We start from the raw sequence: 21,312 nt of genomic DNA, 5'->3' as shown, positions 1-21,312 counted from the left end.
CCAGGGGTTGGTACGTTTTTTTCTGCTATAGGCTGGATGATAAAGATGATCGTAGGTCTCTCATGATGATCAGCTCTGCCCTTACAGCAGGAAAGCAGCAATGGCCAATACTTAAAGTTCATGGCTGTTTTCCAATAAAACTTATTTTTTTATATCAAGCGATGGGCCAGATTTGGCCCCGGGTCCGTAGCGTGCTGGCCCTAATTTGGGTTCAGTATCTTTTTTTTTTTTTTTTAAACAAGTGGCAGTTCTGTTGCTTCTTGCAGATCTTTACAATCTGGTGGCCAGGGTGCTGTCTTCAGGGGGCGGACCTGGATATGAGAGGTTGTCCTTCCCACTCGACTTGGTGCCCCTGAAACCCTGCACTGCAGCACGTATAAAACCTAACCCCTGCCGCACGAAGGTTGAGGGGAAGGCAGACCCACTGCGTTTGAGCCCTGCTTCTGTCGTGGCGGAGTGTTTCCTGATATGCAGCCATCACTCCGGAGGTGTATGGGCAACGTTGGCAGCTGTGTAGGGTCAAGCATCCCATATCCAGCCCATAGGAGGCAGCTGCTGAAGATGACCTTCGCCCCCAAGGTGCCTGTCCATCCCTCCCATACAATCCAGCCCTGACTGCCTGAATATTTTTTTCTTTGATTTCTTTTTAATTTTTTAAAATTTCTGTTTTCTGTTGGCGCATAGTTGATTTACAGTGTTGTGTTACTTTCAGGTGTACGGCAAAGTGAATCAGTTATACGTGTACATATATCCACTCTTTTTTAGATTCTTTTCCCATAGAGGTCATTACAGAGTACTGAGTAGACTTCCCTGTGCTCTACAGTAGGTCCTTGTTGGTTATCTATTTTATATCTAGCAGTGTGTATAAGTCAATCCCAAACTCCAAATTTATCGCTCGCCCCTGGTAACCACAGGTTCGTTCTCTAAGTCTGTGAGTCTGATTCTGTTTTGTAAATAAGTTCATAGGTATCATGTTTGTTTAGATTCCGCATAGAGCTGATATCATATGATATTTGCCTGATTGCCTGAACATGGAGCGAGCTGCCCGTCGGGGGGCGCTGCTGGCCGTGGCCAGTTTGTTCTGCCGTTCCATCGCTTCTCCCCGACCCACCCTCAGCTTTCTTTCTTTCTCTGGACACTTATGTCTTTCTGACTTCATTTGAGCTTCTGCTACGCCAGCCCTTGATGCCAAGATGGTGTCAGGCTGGAGGGTAGCCCAGCAGCAGATGGTGTTTTAATGTTTAAAAATTGCACAAGTTTCAGAAACAAGCTCATACATGTCTGCAGCCCTCACTTACCCATGAATTCTTTTTTTTTTCTTTTTTTTTGTCTTTGATGCCCGGAACATTTAGGGATGGAAGACATGCCTTCTTTCCCATCCTGCCCCTGCACTCCCGCAGTGCAGGAAGCCTCTCCCAGCAAAAACACGTAATAGCCTCATAATGTTTATTTCTTGAAGGAGCTGGAGGTGCAAATGACTTTTGCAGCTGCATCTTCTTGATGTCTGCAGCTTTGAACGTCTCCGAGGCGGTGACAGTTTCTATATTCCTTTTCGTTCACCCCCAGAGATGTCCTTTGCCACGTTTATCTTCAGCAGGAGGCATTTCTGATTCCCCCTGGGTTCACCACTCGTCCTCTCTTATATGTTTGTTACAAATAAACCCGTTGCTGTAAACATTTTGTTTTGGAAAGGGCATTGCCTGGATTCATCTGGGGACACCTGTCAGTGACACAGAGCACATAATACAGAGGAAGAGAGTAGGGAATACTATTAGAGTGTGTAAATGAAACCACGGGTACGTAAACAGCATGCAGAAATGCTTGATAAAAGGATTGCTTGGCAGTGTACTTTCACGGAGACCTCGGTAGGCTTTGACCCGAGAGAACCAGCATCTTGCCAGCGGGGGGCTGGCTGCAGGTGGGAGGGTGACATGGGCTGGACCTGCCCCTCCCAGGCCCCTCAGCGGTGGGCTCACGCCCCCCGTTGGTTCTCTGGGCGTCAGGGCTCCATGCCCACCCCTGTGTTCACAGGTGCCAGCTCTGGCCGCCCTGCTGAAGGTCTCCTGTGACTCAGCCCCCAGGGAGTTTCAGGTGGGGCTTCTCCTGCACAGGGTCAGAGGCGCTGCTCGAGGCCAGCTCCTTAATAGGGGATCCTGTCTGGGAAGCAGGCTGTCCTGGCTTCTCCCCACCCTGAGCAGCAGCTACATCAGGCCCCCCCCTTAAAATGAGAGCCGTCTGCGCACAGACGTAGGGAAAGACAGCCCCCCTGCCCTTCCGGCTCTACCCTCGTGGTCAACACAGATTCACCCACTCAGGCATTGACGAAACCTCATTCACTTTCTTTCGCCCCAGATTTCAGCTGGAACACCCGTATCCCACACAAAAGACCCATCGCCACCCTTCTAAGCGAACGTTCCCAGAATCGCACCCGCTGATTTTCCGGAGTCACGGGTAACGGGAGGAGACATCTCGAACTCATGGTGGGAATGTCCCACGATGGTTTTTATAGCTCAAGCTGCTGTGAACAGAGCAGTCAGTTGCCTGGACCAAAAGTCTCTCGAAACTTCTATGTCTGGTCTGACATTTCTGCCGACAGTTTCATGCTCATGCTGTTGGTGTCCCCGTGGTCCTGATGCCACTAGGTGCTTCGTGTCCCTGGAATCACTGAAAAGTAAGATGTCCCAGAAATGCATCCTTTTGACCAATCCACCTAAAGAAAATGCGTCTTCAGTGGGTACACTGAATCCGCTACAGTTGCTCCGATGGCAAAATTCAACGCCAGGACGGAAGGAGACACTTAGCGTGTTGTAGGGCTGTGTTTACTGTCTCAAGAAAACATCGTTTCACGTGGGGTAGTTTCCTTACCCTGAATTGTATCTTTTCTTTTCCTTGTAGGCGGAAATAACCAGGGCAAAGCCGAAGAGGCTGTGAGGAAGATAAAAGAGGAAACCCTCAGTGACAAAGGTACTGTACTGCCCGGTGGACAGATGGCTCTTCTGCTTGGTCTGGGGGCTGCAGACCCTGGCGTGGGCTCAGGGACCCGGATGGTGGAAGTGGCTTTGGGCAGCGATGTCTCTGATTCTTGGGCTTTTCTTTGGGGGGCTCTTGTCCTCCTTGGGGAGTGGAAGGTGGCAAGATTGCGATTCTTGAGAGACACATGAAAACCCCGGATGGGCGGGTAAGCCTCATCTGTCCCTTTGTGTCAAGACTCCCACTCGTGGTTGTTCAAGGTGACCGTCCGGCCCTCTGTCCAAGGCTGGGGCGTGTTGATATTCCCAATGTCTCCTCTGCCCTCGTGGCAGGATGCCTTTGATCTTTTTTCTTTTTCTTTTTTTTTAACTTGGGGTAGAGTTGTTTTACAATGTTGTGTTAGTTTCTACGGTACCGCGAAGGGGAGTTCCCTGTGCTATAAGGCAGGTTCTCATTAGGTATCTACTAGGATGCCTTTGATCTTGAGACAGAGCCCAGAGGGGCTTCCGCAGCTCTCCTGCAATGCCAGGCAGCTCTTGCAGACGGAGGCGCTGCTTCTCTCCCTCACCTACCCCGGGGCAGAAGTGCTCCACTGTTGTGACAGCCGATCGTGAACCCCTGTCCCCAGTTTGCAGTGGCTCAGGGGGCCGCTCTCTCCAGCACCTTGGTTTCCACCCAGCGTGTATTTCCCGGGCCTCCAGCAGTAGCAACCCCGGGGGCAGGTGGTTAGAAGTGCTGATTTCCAGCCCTGAGCCTGGGAACCTCTGCAGGCGGGGCCGGGAACCTGCATTTCCCCACGTCCTCCCCGGGGATCCCCCTGCCCCCTCACGTTTAAGAACCGCTGCTGTCGTGACTGCATGAAACCATAATTTCCAGAGCAAAAGAGGAGTCTCGTGGGAAACCGCCAAAGCGTGGGCTTCTTTTCATGACTTGAAAAACCGTTGGAAAGAATGAAACAATAATTCGCCCAAACCCGCTCGTGTTACAGGCCTAACCAGTCAAGGTGCCAAGGTTCATCTGGGGCTACGTGTGCTTCTTTAAAACGTTTAAGAGCTTCATGTGTTCTGACAGAACTATCATCCGTAGCCCTGATTTATGGGAGGAAAGAACGTTCTAGAACATCTTGAGACAATTTCCTGGTGGCATCAGCCTTGTACGCTGCGATTCACAGTTTGTGCGGAAGGCTCACGGATTAAAGGGAAAACGCTTCGGTAGCAGCTCTGTGCTGGAGGGGAGGCCCCCAGGGCCTGCAGTGGGCAGGGCGGTGATTCCTAATCACCCAGGACGGTGGTGTCACGCCCCTCTGGTCAAGGCTGGTGACAGAGCCTCGGCTGTGTCTGCTCCTGTGTCTTCATTTCTAGCAAGTGACACCAAGTAGATCCATGAAATTTGCATCTGGGAGAAGTAGCCGCCGGGGCTGACAGTCAGTCAGGTGCACACCGACAGCAGAGAGAGCCCAGGGGGCTGCACAAGCCCCAAACCCCAGCCTGCCTGCACCCCACTTCCTGGCAGCCCCCCCTCCCCGCCGGGCATCCGAGTTTATGGAAAGGGCGAGGCTGGGCGTCCTTGGTGGGCAGCGGCCCTGCGCTGGTCCTTGTGCTGCTTGGAGCATGGCCCTTGCCCAGAAGCTGGCAGCGCTCAGGGAAGCTCAGGTTCCCCCTGGCCTGGGAGGGGACATGGGGGCCAAGGAGGTGTCTGGACACAAGCTGAGTGACCCCTGAGGTCTGCAGCAGGGGTATGGTCTGAGACAGGGCGAGCGTGGCCACTCCCACGGGGGCTGGTCCAGTGAGGGAGTGAACCCTTGATTACACACGCACGCACACACGCACCTTTGAAAATTCCTCTTCTGTGCATTGAACCAAACATGAAAGCAGCGCTGTCTGTATTTTACACCAGAAGCCTGGCACTTGGAAGTCGGTCCGTGGGCAGCGCAGCCCGTGCACGCCTGGAGGGGTCGCCGTGAGACAGGTGGGAGATGCTGAGACCTGGCCAGAGGAGGGTGGTTTGGTGGTGGTCCTCGAGCTGACGTTGCTGAATTCGCATCCAGCCTCGGGATTCCCCCAAGCCAAGGTCCGGCCAATCCCAGGGGAAGAGGGGCACTCCCTGTGCCGGGGACCCGCTGCGCAGGGGCAGGGCCGGTGGGGACCTGGGTCTCCCTGTGCATCGGTGGCCGTCGGTCGGCCCTCACCCTTCCTCTTGGCTTAGCTCCCTGCAGACTCGGCCGGACCCGGTCTGGGTCGGAAGGCTGTCTGGAGTGGAACCCACAGCCCTGCAGAGGTGCCTCTGTCCAGACCAGCTGCCCTGCTGCAGCCTCTGAGGGTGTTGTCCACACAACCCCGGCTTCCCACTTGGCCAGGGGGAGCCCCACCTGTTCCTCGCTCATGGCTGTTCCGTGATCCTCTGGTTTCTCCTCTTTTTTTTTGGAGCAAATCAGCAGATAGCCTGAGACTCGCAGATGACTGTCGAGAACACAATTATTTCTTTTCTCTTTGAGATTTTTATTGGGGTATAGTTGCTTTACAGTGTTGTGTTAGTTTCTTCCGTACAGCAAAGTGACTCAGTTATACAGAATACATGTATCTGTTCTTTTTCAGGTTCTTTTCCCATATAGGTCATTACAGAGTATTGAGGAGAGTTCCCTAACACAATTATTTCTAAATGCCGAACTTCTCTGTAGCCTACCTCCCCCCCTCATCTCTGTACTTACCCTTTTTTCTTAGTTCCTCGTTGAATGCTTTACGTGCTGTACTTTCTGCCTTTGACATCACGGTCAGTTGAGGTCATATTTGGGGCTGGGATGGAAGGACACCTGCATATCAGTGTATAACTAGTTCGGCTTTCAGAAGGATGTATTTGTGAGTGTGGTCAGGAATCAAGGTGATGTTGGTCATTTCCCAGCCTAGAGATTTCCAGGGAAGAGACTTTTCATACCTTATCACCTTGCATCCATGGTACCGAAACCTTTATTGCTCTTGAGTAATTATGTGCTGATGCAAGCTCTCTTATTTGGAGCCAATAGTCTTGCTAATTTACCAAAAAAAAAAACAAACTCACCCCAAAATACCAATAAAAACCCGAACACCACAAAAACAAACAGCAAAATGACATAACAATGTTCAAATGAACCCAAATGGAAATAGGTAATTTAAATACTTTTAAAAGGACTCCAGGCAGGTAAACTTTGCTTTGCCCATTTCACAGTGACGCACGCAGCCCACGAGGGAATTCCTTAGTCCCAAATCCTAGGAAATGTGGTGTCTGTTCTTTGTTTTTTTTTTTTTTTTTAAGAGTTTCACTTAATTTTTATTTATTTATTTATTTTATTTTTGGCTGTGTTGGGTCTTCGTTTCTGTGTGAGGGCTTTCTCTAGTTGCGGCGAGCGGGGGCCACTCTTCATTGCAGTGCGTGGGCCTCTCACTATCGCGGCCTCTCTTGTTGCGGAGCACAGGCTCCAGACGCGCAGGCTCAGTAATTGTGGCTCACGGGCCTAGTTGCTCCGCGGCATGTGGGATCTTCCCAGACCAGGGCTCGAACCCGTGTCCCCTGCATCGGCAGGCGGATTCTTAACCACTGCGCCACCAGGGAAGCCCCCTGTATCACTTTTTATTGAAGTATAGTTGATTTACAATATCATGTTAGTTTCAGGTATACAGCACAGTGATTCAGTTTTATACATATATTCCTTTTCAGATTGTTTTCCCATATAGGGTATTACGAGATACTGAGTAGAGTTCCCTGGGCTGTTCAGTAGGTCCTCGCTGGTTGTCTGTTTTATATAGAGTAGTGTGTATATGTCAATCCCAATCTCCTAATTTACCCCTTCCCCCCTCTCTCCCATGGTAACCATAAGTTTGTTTCCTATGTCTGTGACTCTATTTCTGTTTTGTAAATAAGTTCATTTGTACCATATTTTAGATTCCACATACAAGAGATATCATATAATATTTGTCTTTCTCTGTCTGACTTACTTCACTTAGTATGATAATCTCCAGGCCCATCCATGCTGCTGCAAATAACATTATTTCATTCTTTTTTATGGCTGAGTAATATTCCATTGTATATATGTACCACATCTTCTTTATCCATTCATCTATTGATGGACACTTAGGTTGCTTCCATGTCCTGGCTATTTGTAAATAGTGCTGCTGTGAACATTGGGGTGCATGTATCTTTTCAAATTATGGTTTCCTCCTATCTTTTTTTTTTTTTTAATAAATTTATTTATTTATTTATTTTTGGCTGTGTTGGGTCTTCATTGCTGTGTGCGGGCTTTCTCTAGTTGCGGTGAGCGGGGGCTACTCTTCGTTGTGGTGTGTGGGCTTCTCACCGTCACGGCTTCTCTTATTGCGGAGCATGGGCTCTAGGCGTGCAGGCTTCAGTAGTTGTGGCATGTGGGCTCAGTAGTTGTGGCTTGCAGGCTCTAGAGCTCAAGCTCTGTAGTTGTGGTGCACGGGCCCAGCTGCTCCGCGGCATGTGGGATCTTCCAGGGCCAGAGCTCAAACTCGTGTCTCCTGCATTGGCAGGTGGATTCTTAACCACTGCGCCACCAAGGAAGCCCTTTCCTATCTTTTTGATTTAACTTAAAATGGCCCTTATTGACAGTTTCCTGTTTCCTACAGGCATCCTTTTCTTTCCCCCTTTCATTTTTTTTTAATTGAAGTTCAGTTGATGTACAATATTATATATTTCATGTGTACAGTATAGTGATTCACAACTGTAAAGGTTGTACTCCATTTATAGTTATGGAAAAATATTGGCTATATTCCCTGTGTTCTACAACATAACCTTGTAGCTTATTTATTTTATACATAGTAGTTTGTACCTCTTAATTCCCTACCCCTATCTTGTCCCTCCCCCCTTCCCTCTCCCCACTGGTAACTACTAGTTTGTTCTCTGTATCTGTGAGTCTGCTTCTGTTTTGTTATATTCACTAGCTTGCTGTATTTTTTAGATTCCACATATAAGTGAGATCATAGACTATTTGTCTCTGTCTGACTGACTTCATTTAGCGTAATGCCCTCCAAGTCCATCCATGTTGCTGCCAGTGGCATGATTTCATTCTTTTTTATGGCTGACTAGTATCCCATTGTGTGTATATGTACCACATCTTCTTTATCCATTCATCTGTCTGTGGACACTTAGGTTGCTTCCATGTCTTGGCTGGTGTAAACAGTGCCGCTATGAACGTTGGGGTGTGTGTATCTTTTCGAATTATGGTTTTGTCTGGATATATGCCCAGTAGTGGGATTGCTGGATCATATGGTAGCTCTCTTTTTACTTTTAAGGAACCTCCATCCTGTTCTCCAGAGTGGCTGCACCAACTTAACATTCCCACCAACAGTGTGGGAGGGTTCCCTTTTCTCCACACCCTCTCCAGCATTTGTAATTTGTGGTCTTTTTGATGACGGCCACTCTGACAGTTGTGACGTGATGGTGAATGATTTCATAAGTGAATTTTGAAAAAAATGGACTTTTAATTTTGGAACAGTTCTAGATTACAGAAGAGTTGTGAAGGTTCCCGAGTTCCCACATACCCTATGCCTAGTTCTCTCCATCATTAATGTCGTATGTTAAGTTCGTGTCTCACAGTGAAAGCACCTTATTGGTCTATGATCCCTGACTAAAGACCTTATGTTTTTTCCGAGTTTCCTTAGTTTTTACCTAATGTCTTTCTTCCGTCCCAGGATCCCATACAGGATGCTACGGTAATATCTAGTTGTCCCTTCTCTTTAGGTTCCTCTTGGCTGTGATTATTTCTTAGACTCTCCATGTTTTTTGATGACCTTGACAGTTTTGCAGAGTGCTGGCCAGGAATTCTGTGGTATGTCCCCCTTTCGTCTTTAACTTGGTGTCCTGAGGTGGCCAGTGAACAGGCATGCCTGGATAGACAGACACTAGACAGGTGTTCATACAGACAGATGATTTCCTGTGGGCAATTAGAAGGTTTAACCATGCCTGGAGAAAACCATAATTTGAAAAGTTACATGCGCCCCAATGTTCATTGTAGCGCTATTTATATACAATAGCCAAGACATGGAAACAACCTAAGTGTCCATCAACAGGTGAATGGATAAAGAAGATGTGGTACATATATACAATGGAATACTACTCAGCCATAAAAAAAGAATGAAATCATGCCATTGGCAGCAACTTGGATGGACCTAGAGATTTTCATCCAAAGTGAAGTAAGCCAGACAGAGACAGACATATATCATACGATAGCACTTATACGTGGAATCTGAAATATGATGTAAATGAACTTATTTACAAAACAGAGACTGACTCACAGACGTAGAAAACAAACTTATGGTTACCAAAGGGGAAAGGGGGGAGGGATAAATTAGGAGTTTGGGATGAACATATACACATTCCTATATATAAAATAGATAACCAACGAGAACCCACTGTAGAGCACAAGGAACTCTACTGAATGTCTCATAATAACCTATCATGGGAAAAGAATTTGAAAAAGAATAGATGCATGTGTATGTATAACTGAATCGCTTTGCTGTACCCCTGAAACCAACACAACATTGTAAATCAACTCTACTGCAATTAAAAAAAAATGGCATTCGGCGAGTCAATTCTATTAACAAAGGGAAAAAAAAAGAAAGTTTAGAAGGTCATCGTGTCTTTTCTGAAGGCACGAAGGCGCAACACAGCCCTTTGTGAACATTTAATCTTATCACTGCTCACCCCGTGTTCTTCCTGTGAAGGGCTCTTCATTTCTCAGGCTCGGGAATGATTAATGTTAACCTTTGGAAGCACCATCAAGGTGACTTCCATGAGAGAGGGGATTGTCTGCCTAGTTTTCTTAGCTCGTCTATAAATACTTACAGGAATAATAATAGAAGAAAAAAAACCACGGGGAAGAATTTTCATTCTCAGCGTGCGTCCAAAGTTCTATTTCCCCCACCAATAATTTATGCAATATTTTCACTCCCTCCTGCATTGTCCTGTTATCCTGTTCCGTGTTTTCTCCTCTTTTCATCTGTGGGGAGGAATCATCGCCGAGGAAATTCATTTTGACCGTTCCCTTCTAACACACCTCAAGGCGCTCCGTGCTTTTAAGCACGAGAGAACCTGCTCGTGTGACCGTCTCTAAAAGTTATTCTGGAAATGTTATTTCCATGATATTTTTCCTCCTGGGGGAAATGAAGTAGTCTTTAGTTGTTATAGAAGATAAACATATGGTAAGAAAGGTTTTTTGAAAAAATAAAACTTGAAGGATTATGTAATGATATTTCAAACACTTACATGAGACCCAGAGGTTAACGTTTCCTGGAGGGGGCTTCTCCTTCAGTGCAAAGGACGTTGCCTCTGAAATTGTTGTCACGATTCTGATGAGAACAGTGGCCCAGCTCTGCACGCATCTGTGGTCCTCTCCGTGTTATTATCTCTGTGATGCGTAGTTTGGGGTGTGCAGAGCCCATGACGTTAGCATGTTAGAAATCGCGTACATCCACTTTCTAACAGATACTTGGAGGCTCCATTTATCTTCAAGGTACTGTAGTGCCTTGAAGATAAATATTTATTTTCACTTATTGCAGGTTTTGTTTTAAAACCTTTTCCTGAAGAGGAAAGTTTCACTCTCTCCTCAGAGCAGGGTGGGAGATTCACATGGTCCTAAGTGTTTGCAGGTAGCATTATTCCTCCTTCATTTGTGAGAGCTATTTTCCACGCACGTAGAGTTCTGGGTTGAAAACACTGCCCTACCCCCAGGCTATTAAAGTTGTTGTGACCTGGACTTCTTGCCTTCATTGTTTCAGATAGGAAATCAGCTATAATTATTATCATTATTTCCTGAATATAATGTGCCTTCTATCCTCTTTTTTTTTTTTTTTTAACTTGTTTTCAGAATTTTGATAATATGCCTATGTGTGGTTCCCTGTGTTTATCCTACTTGGGTTTAAAAGGCTCCCTGTAGCCGTGGGGTAGGAAGTTTTGATAAAATTCGAACAATTTTTAGCCAATATTTTTCAAATACTTTTCCTGCTTTGTTCTTTCCACCTTCTTGTCGGTCCACAATTATACATATGGTAGATTACGTGACACTGTCTGACATTTCATTGAGCTCTGTTCATTTTATCCAACTTTCTTTTCTTCCTTTGTGCTTTAGCTTGGATGATTTCTATTGAACTATCTCAAGTTCACCAAATTGTTTTTCATTTGTGTGCAGTATGCTTGTAATCCCATCCTTGGGTTTTTGTTTTCCTCAAAACTAACTGTATTTTTCAGTTTTAGGACTTCCATTTGGTTATTTTTAGTTTACATGTCTTTCCTGACGTTCTTCCTTTCTTCACCCTTGACCTCCATCTTTTCTTGTAAATGCTTTAATTCATAATTGTTATCTGAAAGTTCTTGTCTCTTCATTCCAACAGCTACATCATCTCTGGGTCTGTTTCTATTGATTTTTTTCCCTCTTGACAGCAGGTGACATTTTCCCATTTCTCTGCATGTCTAGTCATTTTTTTGTGTATTGGACATTGTGATTGATCCACTGTAGAGATTTTGGGTTCTGTTATCTTCCTCTGAAGAATGTTGAGCTTTGTAGCGGCCGGTGATATCACTGGTGGGTTACCTTGGCTTCACGTCTTGTTATGATGAGTCTATTTCAGTTCTGCCCTTGGGCCTTGGATGGAGCTCTCAACCTTAAGATATGGAGCTCTCAATCTCAATCCTTTGTTCTAAGACATAGCCCATCTCAGGATTCAGGTGAGTCTCTGAGCTGTTCACTGAGCCCCTGCAACTTGGCAAGATGCAAATGTCATCCTGTCTCCCCAGCACCAGGCAGTGGCTGAAATTTCTCTGCTCACATCTTTCAACCTTCCAGCTGCAGTTTGCCCCTGAACTCCTTGGTGTCTTGCTGTGTTTCTGCAGTTCACTAGTCTGCTGAGGTTTCGATGGGATTTTCTACTCAGATTTCTCAGCTCCCGCCCCTGTGGCCTTTCATTTTGGATTCTGCCCCTCCATTTCAGCTGCCCTAGGGGCCCCAGACTCTGACCTTTGCCTCCTCAGCCCAACCAATTGTCACTTTCTCTTGGAGGTCTGCATCTGTGCATGTTGAAATTTGAGAAGTACTCTCAGGGCACCCCCCCCCTTAAAAAAAAAGATAAATGAGAATGGTCTGTGGCAAACCAGAATGTGTAACCCCTCTTTAATAAGCTGCTGAAGTTAGAATAAAGAGCTTCAGCAAAACGGACAACCAAACCGCTTTTTGTTAGAAATGATGCTCGTTAGAGTACACAGGTGCATCGTGTTGGATACTTGCCCTGTAGCGGGTATTGTTTTAAACGCTTTACGTGTGTGGATTCACGTGGTTCTCTCCTAGGAAGCCGTTATTATCACTATTCCCTTCTTACAAGTGAGGAAACCAGGGCACAAAGAGTTTCGGGAAGCCTCTTAACATCATGCAGTTAATAAGTGGAGAATTTGAATCCGAACTCAGAGTCCTGGAAGGAACCCAGGAATAGAGCGACCCTCGGAGACGGGGAGCGATGGAGAAGGCAGGGAAACAGAAGAGAAAGGCGGGAGGAAAAAGACAGAAGGCAGCTCAGGCATCTCAACAGACGGGAACTGGGTGGGTGTGGGTGGCCCAGGGTCTCGTAGGGACCCTGGCGTGTACACTGTAGTGTGTTCTGTCCCCAGGACAATCTGTTACACACACACACCTGTGTGCACATGTGTGTGAGGACAAAGATGGCATTGCACGCCTCTGTCAGTGGGACACAGTGAAGGCAGGAGAAACATGGCGGGGTTATGACCCTTCCTGTTATTTTCATAGCGACAAGCACGCAGCAGAGGGAACCACATGTGCCCCAAGACCCCTGAGAGTATCCTGAGAGCTGGGCAGGGCTCTAGGGCCTCCACAGCCCATGGGAAGGGTATGGCTCCTTCAAATCCAGAACATGACCCCATGAGGAAGCAAGACCCCAGCTGCCACCCGGGTTGTATGTATATATCCATTATAGATATATATCCATTAACAAACTCTTCCTTTTCCAAGTTCTGTCTAGTTGGACGTCTTTCTCTGTTAATAAAGAGAATTCCTTATTTTTATGGCTACGTACGCTTCTGTCAGGATATCCCAGGGTATTTGCCTAATTTCTCATCAGTGGCTTGTGTTTCGTTATCCTGTGTGTTCGGTGCCCTTGTATTTGTATCTTAAACACTTACTTACCTTTCCCCCAATGCTTTCTGATATGTAGGATGAGGAGTCAAAGGCATTGAATGCAGGTTGCCAAACAGCTCTCCAGGAATGTGGTACTGATCACGGCCACCACGAGTGGACCACTTGCCCTTGTCCTCCACTGTGTGTTTCCATGTAGAGCTATTCATCTGGGTGATGGTTTGGCCACTGGGTGAAGCCGTTTGGCCTGAAGGGGACTGGCAAGGATGCCGTGTGCCGAGTGATGCAGGATGCAGGTATTGCAGGGTCTTGGAGCTCCAGGTAGAGACACCTCTCTGTCTGGGTAATCAGGCCACCCATCTCCGTGTGTCCTGAGCTGACCTCCTTACCTGGAATTCACCTTCCAGGACTTGGCAGGTTACACTTTGGAGTTGATTCAGCCCTTTTCTTTCTCCAGCCTCATGTTTGCATCACTCCTCCGCCCGATGCCTGCAGATAAGCCTGGGCGTGGGCGGGGAGGGTGCAGCTCGGGGTTTTCAGGGCTTGGTATACTCCTTCCTTGGTCATTTGCCTAATCACCATCCCAGGAATGGGCTTCTGCCCGTCAGACGCCCGCCCTGACTTGTCCTCAGGGCGTTCCTGTTTCCAGTACCTGATTGATGGCGCCTTTTCACGCATCCACATTGGAGACATGCTGAAGGGGAGCACAGGGCAACCGGTGATGGCATGCGTTTCCTATATGTCCCGCTGCAGAGCTGGCTTCCCAGCGTAGGTTTTCCAGGGGTGGACCTGTCACTGGGAACCTCGCCCTATACAGCGACCCTTCCCATTTGGAGCGAATGCCATGGATCACGTGTTTGTAAAATGAAACGTGAGAAGACGTTAAGATTCCTTTAGGGAAGAGTCGTAAAAAGCCCTCTCGCCTGGAACGCACATTCTTTCTTTGTACCCGGTGGTGGTTTGGGGGTCACCATGCAGGATCTGCTCACCTGGCGGGTATGTCCAAACCCCTTTGTCTCTCTATGTTATTGTTATTTTTAAAATTGCTACACTTTAGTGTTTAGTACAGTTTTAAGTTTACAGAAAATTGAGGACAAAATACAGGGAATTCCCAATACCTGCCCCACAGTTTCATCTGTTATTAACATCTTGCACAAATACACGACATCTGTTACAACTGATGAACCAGTATGCACACATTACTAAGGTCCATAGTTTACATTAGGGGTCACGCTCGGTGTTATATGTTCTGTGGGTCCGGACAAATGTATAATGACGTGTATCCACCATTATAGTATCATGCAGGTAGTTTCACTGCCCTAAAACCCCTCTATGTTCTGCCTATTTATCCCTCCAACCCCTGGCAACCACTGATCCTTTTATTTCTTTACGTATTTTAATTTGTTTTTTTTCAGCACCGATCCTTTGACTGTCTCCACAGTTCTGCCTTTTCCAGAAAGTCATAGAGTTGGAATCACACAGTCTGTAGCCCTTTCAGATGGGCTTCTTTTACTCAGTCGTATGCATTTAAGGTTCCTCCCTGTCTTTTCACGGCTTCAGAGCTCCTTTCTTTTTAGCACCGAATACCTATTTTTATAAAGGACAAAACTCCCCCTATACAGGATTTTAAATGCTCGTGGGCAAGCACGACCGCCTACAGCGCTGGGCGGTAGGTGGGTGTACCCAAAGGAGAGGGAGTTGCAGGGTACAGCGTCTTCAGTTTTGGAAAACCGCAGCTGTTAGGTTACCCCCGGAGGAAGGTCAGGGTGAGGGTGAGGGTGAGAGGGAAGAGGTTGGCGGTGGTCCGATTGGACGGCCAGGACTTGGTACCTCCCCGCCTGGGTTGGAGGGCAGACTCACCCTGAGCCCGTCCCCAGTCCCTGAGTATCGAGCCGCTCTACCCGCCTGTGTTCCCACCTGGATGCGTCTTCTGCCCTCTGAGGCTGTTTCCTCTCTCTCATCTTCCGTCGGGGGGCCTCACGGAGGCCACCCCTGCCCGCTGCCCGGCGGGAGCGCCCAGGGCTGGGGTTTGGAACAGCCGGGAGTGGCCGCATGACTGATGGCACATCATCAGCTTTGCAGATACGGCGCTTGGGGGACCCTTTCCCGACTCCCCCCGCCCCCCGTAACGGGGACGTGGCTCGTCTTACAGGTTAATTACCCAGAAACGGATCGGGTGGTTTTAGCCACGCATCCCTCGGGCAGGCTGTGTAACAAGAGAAGAGATAGTAAGCGTGGTTCAAAGACAAAAAAGAGCTCCACCTCCTGGCTGCTTTCTGGAAACGTTCTGTCTGTGAAACCGCGCCCGGGCGGTTGAGGGGCCGGTGAGGGGCCCCCAAAGGCCACGCCAAGCCTGTCCTGCGGGGACCTGCTCCTGCCCCAAAGACAGAGGGACCACGTGCATCCGAGCCCAGGGCAGGAAAATGCGTCCCGACAGCCCGTGGCCACGGTCCGGCTCCAGGTGTGCTTGGCCCGCTCCTGCGCCTGTTCCGTGATGGGTCAGCTGCCGTGGACGTGGCTGTAGCTTCAGCAGTGATGGCCAGGCGGAAGCGGGGTGCTGGGGGTCTGTTGGCTCTGTTTCTCACACTCCGGACCCCCTCGTGCCTCCAGGGGACGTGACCTGGGAGCTGCCCTTGAGAGCCTGTTGACCATTTTTGTGTTTTGGGCAAAGCTGGGATCACGTCTGCTGGGTGGGGAGACGGGGCTTCCAGCTGGCCTGGCCGGGAGGTGGGAGGGCAAGTCCCAGGAAGACGCTGCTGCTTGTTCAGGGCAGGCTGAGGCCTGGGACCGCGACACCGGCCTCGTTCTCCACGACTAGCGATTGGCGGAAGCATCACCACCCATTTCTCAGGGAATGAGGACGGTGGCTCTGGAGCGCAGGCTCAGTAGTTGTGGCACGTGGGCTCAGTAGTTGTGGCGCACGGTCTAGTGGCTCCGTGGCGTGTGCGATCTTCCCGGACCAGGGCTCGAACCCGTTTCCCCCCGCGTTGGCAGGCGGATTCTCAACCACTGCGCCACCAGGGAAGTCCCAAGGAAGGGAATTCTGACACCTGCTACCACATGGGTGAATCTTGAGGTCGTGACGCTCAGTGAAAGAAGCCAGACGCAAAGGACAAATTCTGTAGGGTTCCACTTCTGCGAGGTCCCTGGAGGAGTGAGATTCATAATGACAGAAAGTAGGACGGAGGGTGTCAGGGGCTGGGGGGTGGGCAGGGGATGGGAAGTGAGTTTTTAATGGGGACAGAGTCTCAGCTGGGGATGGTGGAAAGTTTCTGGACCTGGATGTGTTTTTGTAACCACCAGCCTCTTGCCTCTGGGGTCCCCGGGCTCATCCTGGTGACCTCTTTGAGTAGAACCAAGAATGACCCCCTAGGACTCGAACTCCGGTGTCGTCCACAAGACCTGTCACCCCCAGCAGCCCTGGGAGGACGACCAGTCCCCGTGGAGCCGCCTCTGTCCTGTTGTCATGGCCACGGACTTCTTCGGGAGGGAGCCAGCACCTGTGCCGTATGGCTGCCCTTGCAGGTGACAAGATTCAGGTTTCAGATTCGGGTTTCTCCAGACAGGTGTCCTCTGTGACTCAGCCCAACCCCTAGGCCGGCCCCTTTGCACGTCCTGGGTCTGGCTGAGGTCCCAGAGTTGGGGGCCCCGTCCTCTCACCCCCAGCATTTCCTCTGCGAGCTTCTACACTTGGGGTGCTGCCCATTTCCCATCCGTTCGTCTATAACCTTGTTGCCTCAGCTGATAGGTGGCAGGAGCCCCCTTTTAACCTTTAATGCTTCTGATTCAAAATGCAATTTCCAAAGGCCCAAACTCACATTAATTTTCAAAAGCTCCCCTTGTAAAGCATGTCGACAGGGGATTCATAGCCAGTAACAAAATATTTTATATTTGAAATGGAAATGCAAGGCGTCACAATCTCTGGGATACAGCCAAAATATGAAGAGAATTTATGTTGCTCTAGGCTCTTGTATGAAATGAAAAAAAACAAAATTATGACTGGGCACCCAGGGAGTGAAGTAAAAATTAGGAAGCACGAACATGAACGTAATCATAGTGCGCAGAAATAAAGCACCAAGTGGAAAGAGCAGAGAAGCCACAAACAAAATCAATAATAGTTTCCTTCAAAAAATAATGAGTGGTTAATCACCCACCAAACAAGTATTCATCTTTCATCTCACAAGATGCAGGAACAAATTAGTATTGCCTTGGAATGAGAAAGAGAAAATATCACCCAATAAAAATATGATTTACGTTTGGACAAAAAGGAATTTATTCTTGACTCTGGGCAATACTATTTGATTACCTGTTACAAAAGGATGTCTCATTCCTCAAAATTGGATTTTCCCAGATTGATGCAAATAGAATTGGAGATCATGCACAGATCAGCAACATGTTGAAAGACCAAAAAGTCACAACTCTCCCCCAAAAGGCTGCTGCCTGTAGTGAAGTTCCTAAGTACTCTTTCCAAACCTCCAAGGATGATGTAGATCAAGGGTCTGCAAATTTCAGACCCTGAGCTAAATCTGGCCCTCTGCCTTTTTTTGGCAAATAAAGTTTTTTTGAAACACCCACACCCATTCATTTACTTACTGTCTGTAGCTGTGTTTGCCCGAGGTCAACAGAGTGAAGAATTGCAACAGAAACTGTATGGCCCACAAAGCCAAAAGTATTTACTCCTTGGCCCTCTGTGCAAAACGTTTCCCAGCTCTTGATCTGTAGCATTCAAAGGGGCCATGGCCACCAAGCTTACTTTATGTGTTAAATATACTTTTCTTCCTAACTGCGCAATTTCCAAAGCAAAGGTATAGATCAACTTGCTTACTAACCTAGATACAGAATGTTTAGCTTAACTCTAGCTATTGAATAGACTCCCAGGTTAAAAAATACCCTCTGACATAATTACATGTTCACTTCCTTACAGAAAAAATCATATTTCTCTCAGAAGATAACAGTAAAGCATTCAGGATCATTCACTATCCATTCATTAATAAACTTCTAAAGAAATTAATTTTGTAGCAGCAGCTGGAAGGGTGGCAGGTGGTCTGTCTACACCTGAAGCATGAATTGAATGGATAACAAGTGAGTTTCCAGTTCTGAGGCTGGTTGATTGGTTCTGGCTGCCTGGTACCCTGAGATGAGAACGATGCTTCAGCAAGGGAGACTGTGATTGATTGGTGATGTCTGCTGTGGTCATGGGGAAAGGACTGTGGCACATATGCTACAGTCTTGTTTCTTCTTCTCTTATAAATGTATTTATTATTTTTTTAAATTGAAGTATCATTGATTTACAATGTTGTGTTAGTTTCAGGGGTACAGCAAAGTGATTCAGTTTTCTCTCTCTCTATACACACATATATATATTCTTTTTCAGATTCTTTTCCATTATGGGTTATTATAAGATATTGAGTATAGTTCCCTGTGCTCTACAGTAGGTCTTTGCTGTTTATCTACTATATGTATAGTATAGTTTACTCCCAAATTTCCTAATTTAGCCCTCCCTCCACCTCATAATTGTTATGAGACAGTTATGACCTCATAATTGTCTCATAACCACAATGAACCGTAAATCTCTGAAAGCATTGGAAGCGGCCACCAGCCAGCACCAGAGCCATTTGGCTGGTTCATGGGGGACATTCCCAAGCCTTAGCCACTGCTGGTGCTGAGCGGGCACTTGACAAATAAATTATTTTCGAAGATAACCAGATAAGTTTGGTTCTTGCTCGCATGGAGTTTATATTATAGCTGGAGAGGAAGATTAATCAAATAACAGCACACTTGTCCGAGTTGGCAAAATTATGATAAACACTGTAAAGCACTGTCCTTAAAGCAGCTACGTTAAAAGATTCACTTTCGTCCCCTCGCGGGATGCTCTGTCCTCTGGTTTCCTACCCTCCTGTGCAGTTTCCTCTTTCTTTGCTGCCCCTTTCATGCTGGACCCCTTTGTGTGTCATCCTAGCATCTCACACAACACCCCTCTCCCGGGCATTGCATGCACAGCCGTGGTGCTGGTTCTCCCTGATACAGTTTTCTCTGAAACTCCTGCCAGCTAGACCTCTCTGCCCACGCAGCACGTTCAGGACTGGACGTGACGTCTTCCTTGTCCCTGATTTGGTCGGTCGCGCCACCACCTCCCAGCTGGAGGCTGGACGCCGGGGTTTCCCTGTGGGTTTTGCTTCTTATCAGGCCTCTTTCTCCAGCCAGTAACTGAGCACTGTGTCTGCCTCCTAAACATCCCTCCAAAGCATTCATTTCTTTTTCTGTGCTGCTGCCGCTACTGCACCTGTTCGCTACCTGGTCCGTCACCCACCCTCCTGGCTGGCCTCCCGTTTCTGGACTGCCCACGCTCTTGCCTTACCTGCTTAAACCCCTACGGGTGGAGCCCTTCCATGCCTCCTCCCACTAGCTCTAGACTTGAATATGAGCTCTCTCCTCCTGCACCTGACCTGCTCACCCTACACTTCTCAGCCTCCACCGCAGACCCTGAAGGAGGTGTCGTCAACTCAGGTGCCTCCACTCCCTTCCTCCCTTACCCTCTTCCATCTCGCCGACCTCACACATTGTACTGTGGTTTGTGTAACTGTGTCACCGATTTCCTAGTCCTCTGCATGGTCCCTGGCACATCGTGGACACATAGAAAATGTGCTGGCCAGAAGAATGCAGTGTGGAGAACGTCCTGTACTTTGTGGGACCTCAGTGAATGGCAGATGTTATGACAATGATGGTGACAGTGATGTCGGTGATGGGTGTTGATAATGACCATGGTGATGGTGATGATGGTGGTGATGGGTGTTGATAATGACCATGGTGATGGTGATGATGGTGGTGATGGTGGTGATAATAGAGTGATGATGATGGTGATGATGGTGATGGTGGTGACATGGTGATGGTGATGGTGGTGTAAATGGTGATGATTACGGCTCTCTTGTCCACTGTAGTTACTCACACATAAAGTCACAGCATTTTGGAGGGGATGCCCAGAGGCATTTATGGGCTTCCTGGGGATGCCCAGCTAGCTGCTGGTACCGACTATCTCATTTGTGTCTGTCCTCTACAATATGCTTTTTCCGCTGCGTTACAGGAGAGACTCATTAATTCTGTGGATTCACTGTGTCCTGTGATGGTATCATATTTAATTTAAGATAATTGTCAGAAGGAATGTCAGGAGAAGCTAATTTGAGCTGTCTATTTGACCTAGGGCATGGTATTTCCTTAATTTTTACATCTTCTCTCCTGAGCTGAAATGTTGCAGTTTTTACTCACCTGAGAGAACTGTCTTTTCCTCTGATATCCCCAGAAATAAATTAATTCATGTTCGTCTTCATTTCATTGATACCTTTGTCCCTCGATAAGGAGGTTGCTAGTAAGAAATTTTATCTCATATCAGTTTTGTCACTTTTCAGCCTTGCTTTTGCATAGAGCATTTATCAGTCATATTCCTAGTCACCATGGTAGCTGGCTATGCTTTGCATTGATTAAAATACATCTTTCAGGACAACATAAAAAAAGAAACTCCTCCACTACTTCTTAATTTTCTTATATTAGAACTGCAGTTGTAACCTTACCTCTCCATTCTTCTTACAGCTAGAATTTTCATGATACAAAATACTTACTTTGAAAGCCCTTTCTCAATGAAATCAATTGCATCCCAGATAACTTTTGCACTGGGTACATGGGTACTGAGACAGGACACTTCCCCCCAGGAAATGCAAGTCAGAGAAAATCAATTTTCTCCTTATTCTGTTCAGAAAAGAACAATCTGAAGGTTGCAGAGGGATTCAGGGGGGGGGGAATGGTTGCTCTTGTCTTTTGTTTTTTCTGAGTCCTATTTTGTCCAAATCTGAATTACGTGAATTCTGATAAGCAAATACCTCCTGTCAGACGTCCCTTCCCACCCCTCATGGAGAGTGTTTGACAGGGAAAGAAACTTTGCCCACATCTGTTAGTCACATTTCTAGTACACGCATCTCCTCACTGATGCTTTAACTCGGGATGTGACTGCCATGATACCATGCAAAGGTAATGACTGACACATTCTCGGGATAATTCACGAGGTCCACTCTTCATGGAAACATCCTTGCTCTACTTAATGGTCCCGAGACTATTCTGTGGCCCCTTCATCTGAGTCTCTTCCCCTGCTGCCACCTCCTCCCAGGAGCCTAGGGAAGCTGGCCACATCTGACGTACTCCTCCCCACCTGCCTTCCTTGGCTG

At 47.6% G+C, this 21,312-nt stretch overlaps 1 protein-coding gene across 1 annotated transcript in view; it reads left to right on the top strand.

Annotated features, from left to right (window-relative positions):
• LOC309652457 (polyprenol dehydrogenase-like) overlaps positions 1-21,312 on the top strand; it is a 186,764-nt gene that overhangs the window by 36,225 nt on the left and 129,227 nt on the right. The window contains exon 3 of the mRNA XM_082446285.1: positions 2,896-2,964. Within this exon, the coding sequence (XP_082302411.1) occupies positions 2,896-2,964 (69 nt within the window). The remainder of the gene's footprint in view (positions 1-2,895; positions 2,965-21,312) is intronic.

Source organism: Balaenoptera physalus, assembly GCF_965194825.1.
Source record: "Balaenoptera physalus genome assembly, chromosome: X".
NCBI lineage: Eukaryota > Metazoa > Chordata > Mammalia > Artiodactyla > Balaenopteridae > Balaenoptera > Balaenoptera physalus.
This window is presented reverse-complemented; position numbering and strand designations above follow the sequence as displayed.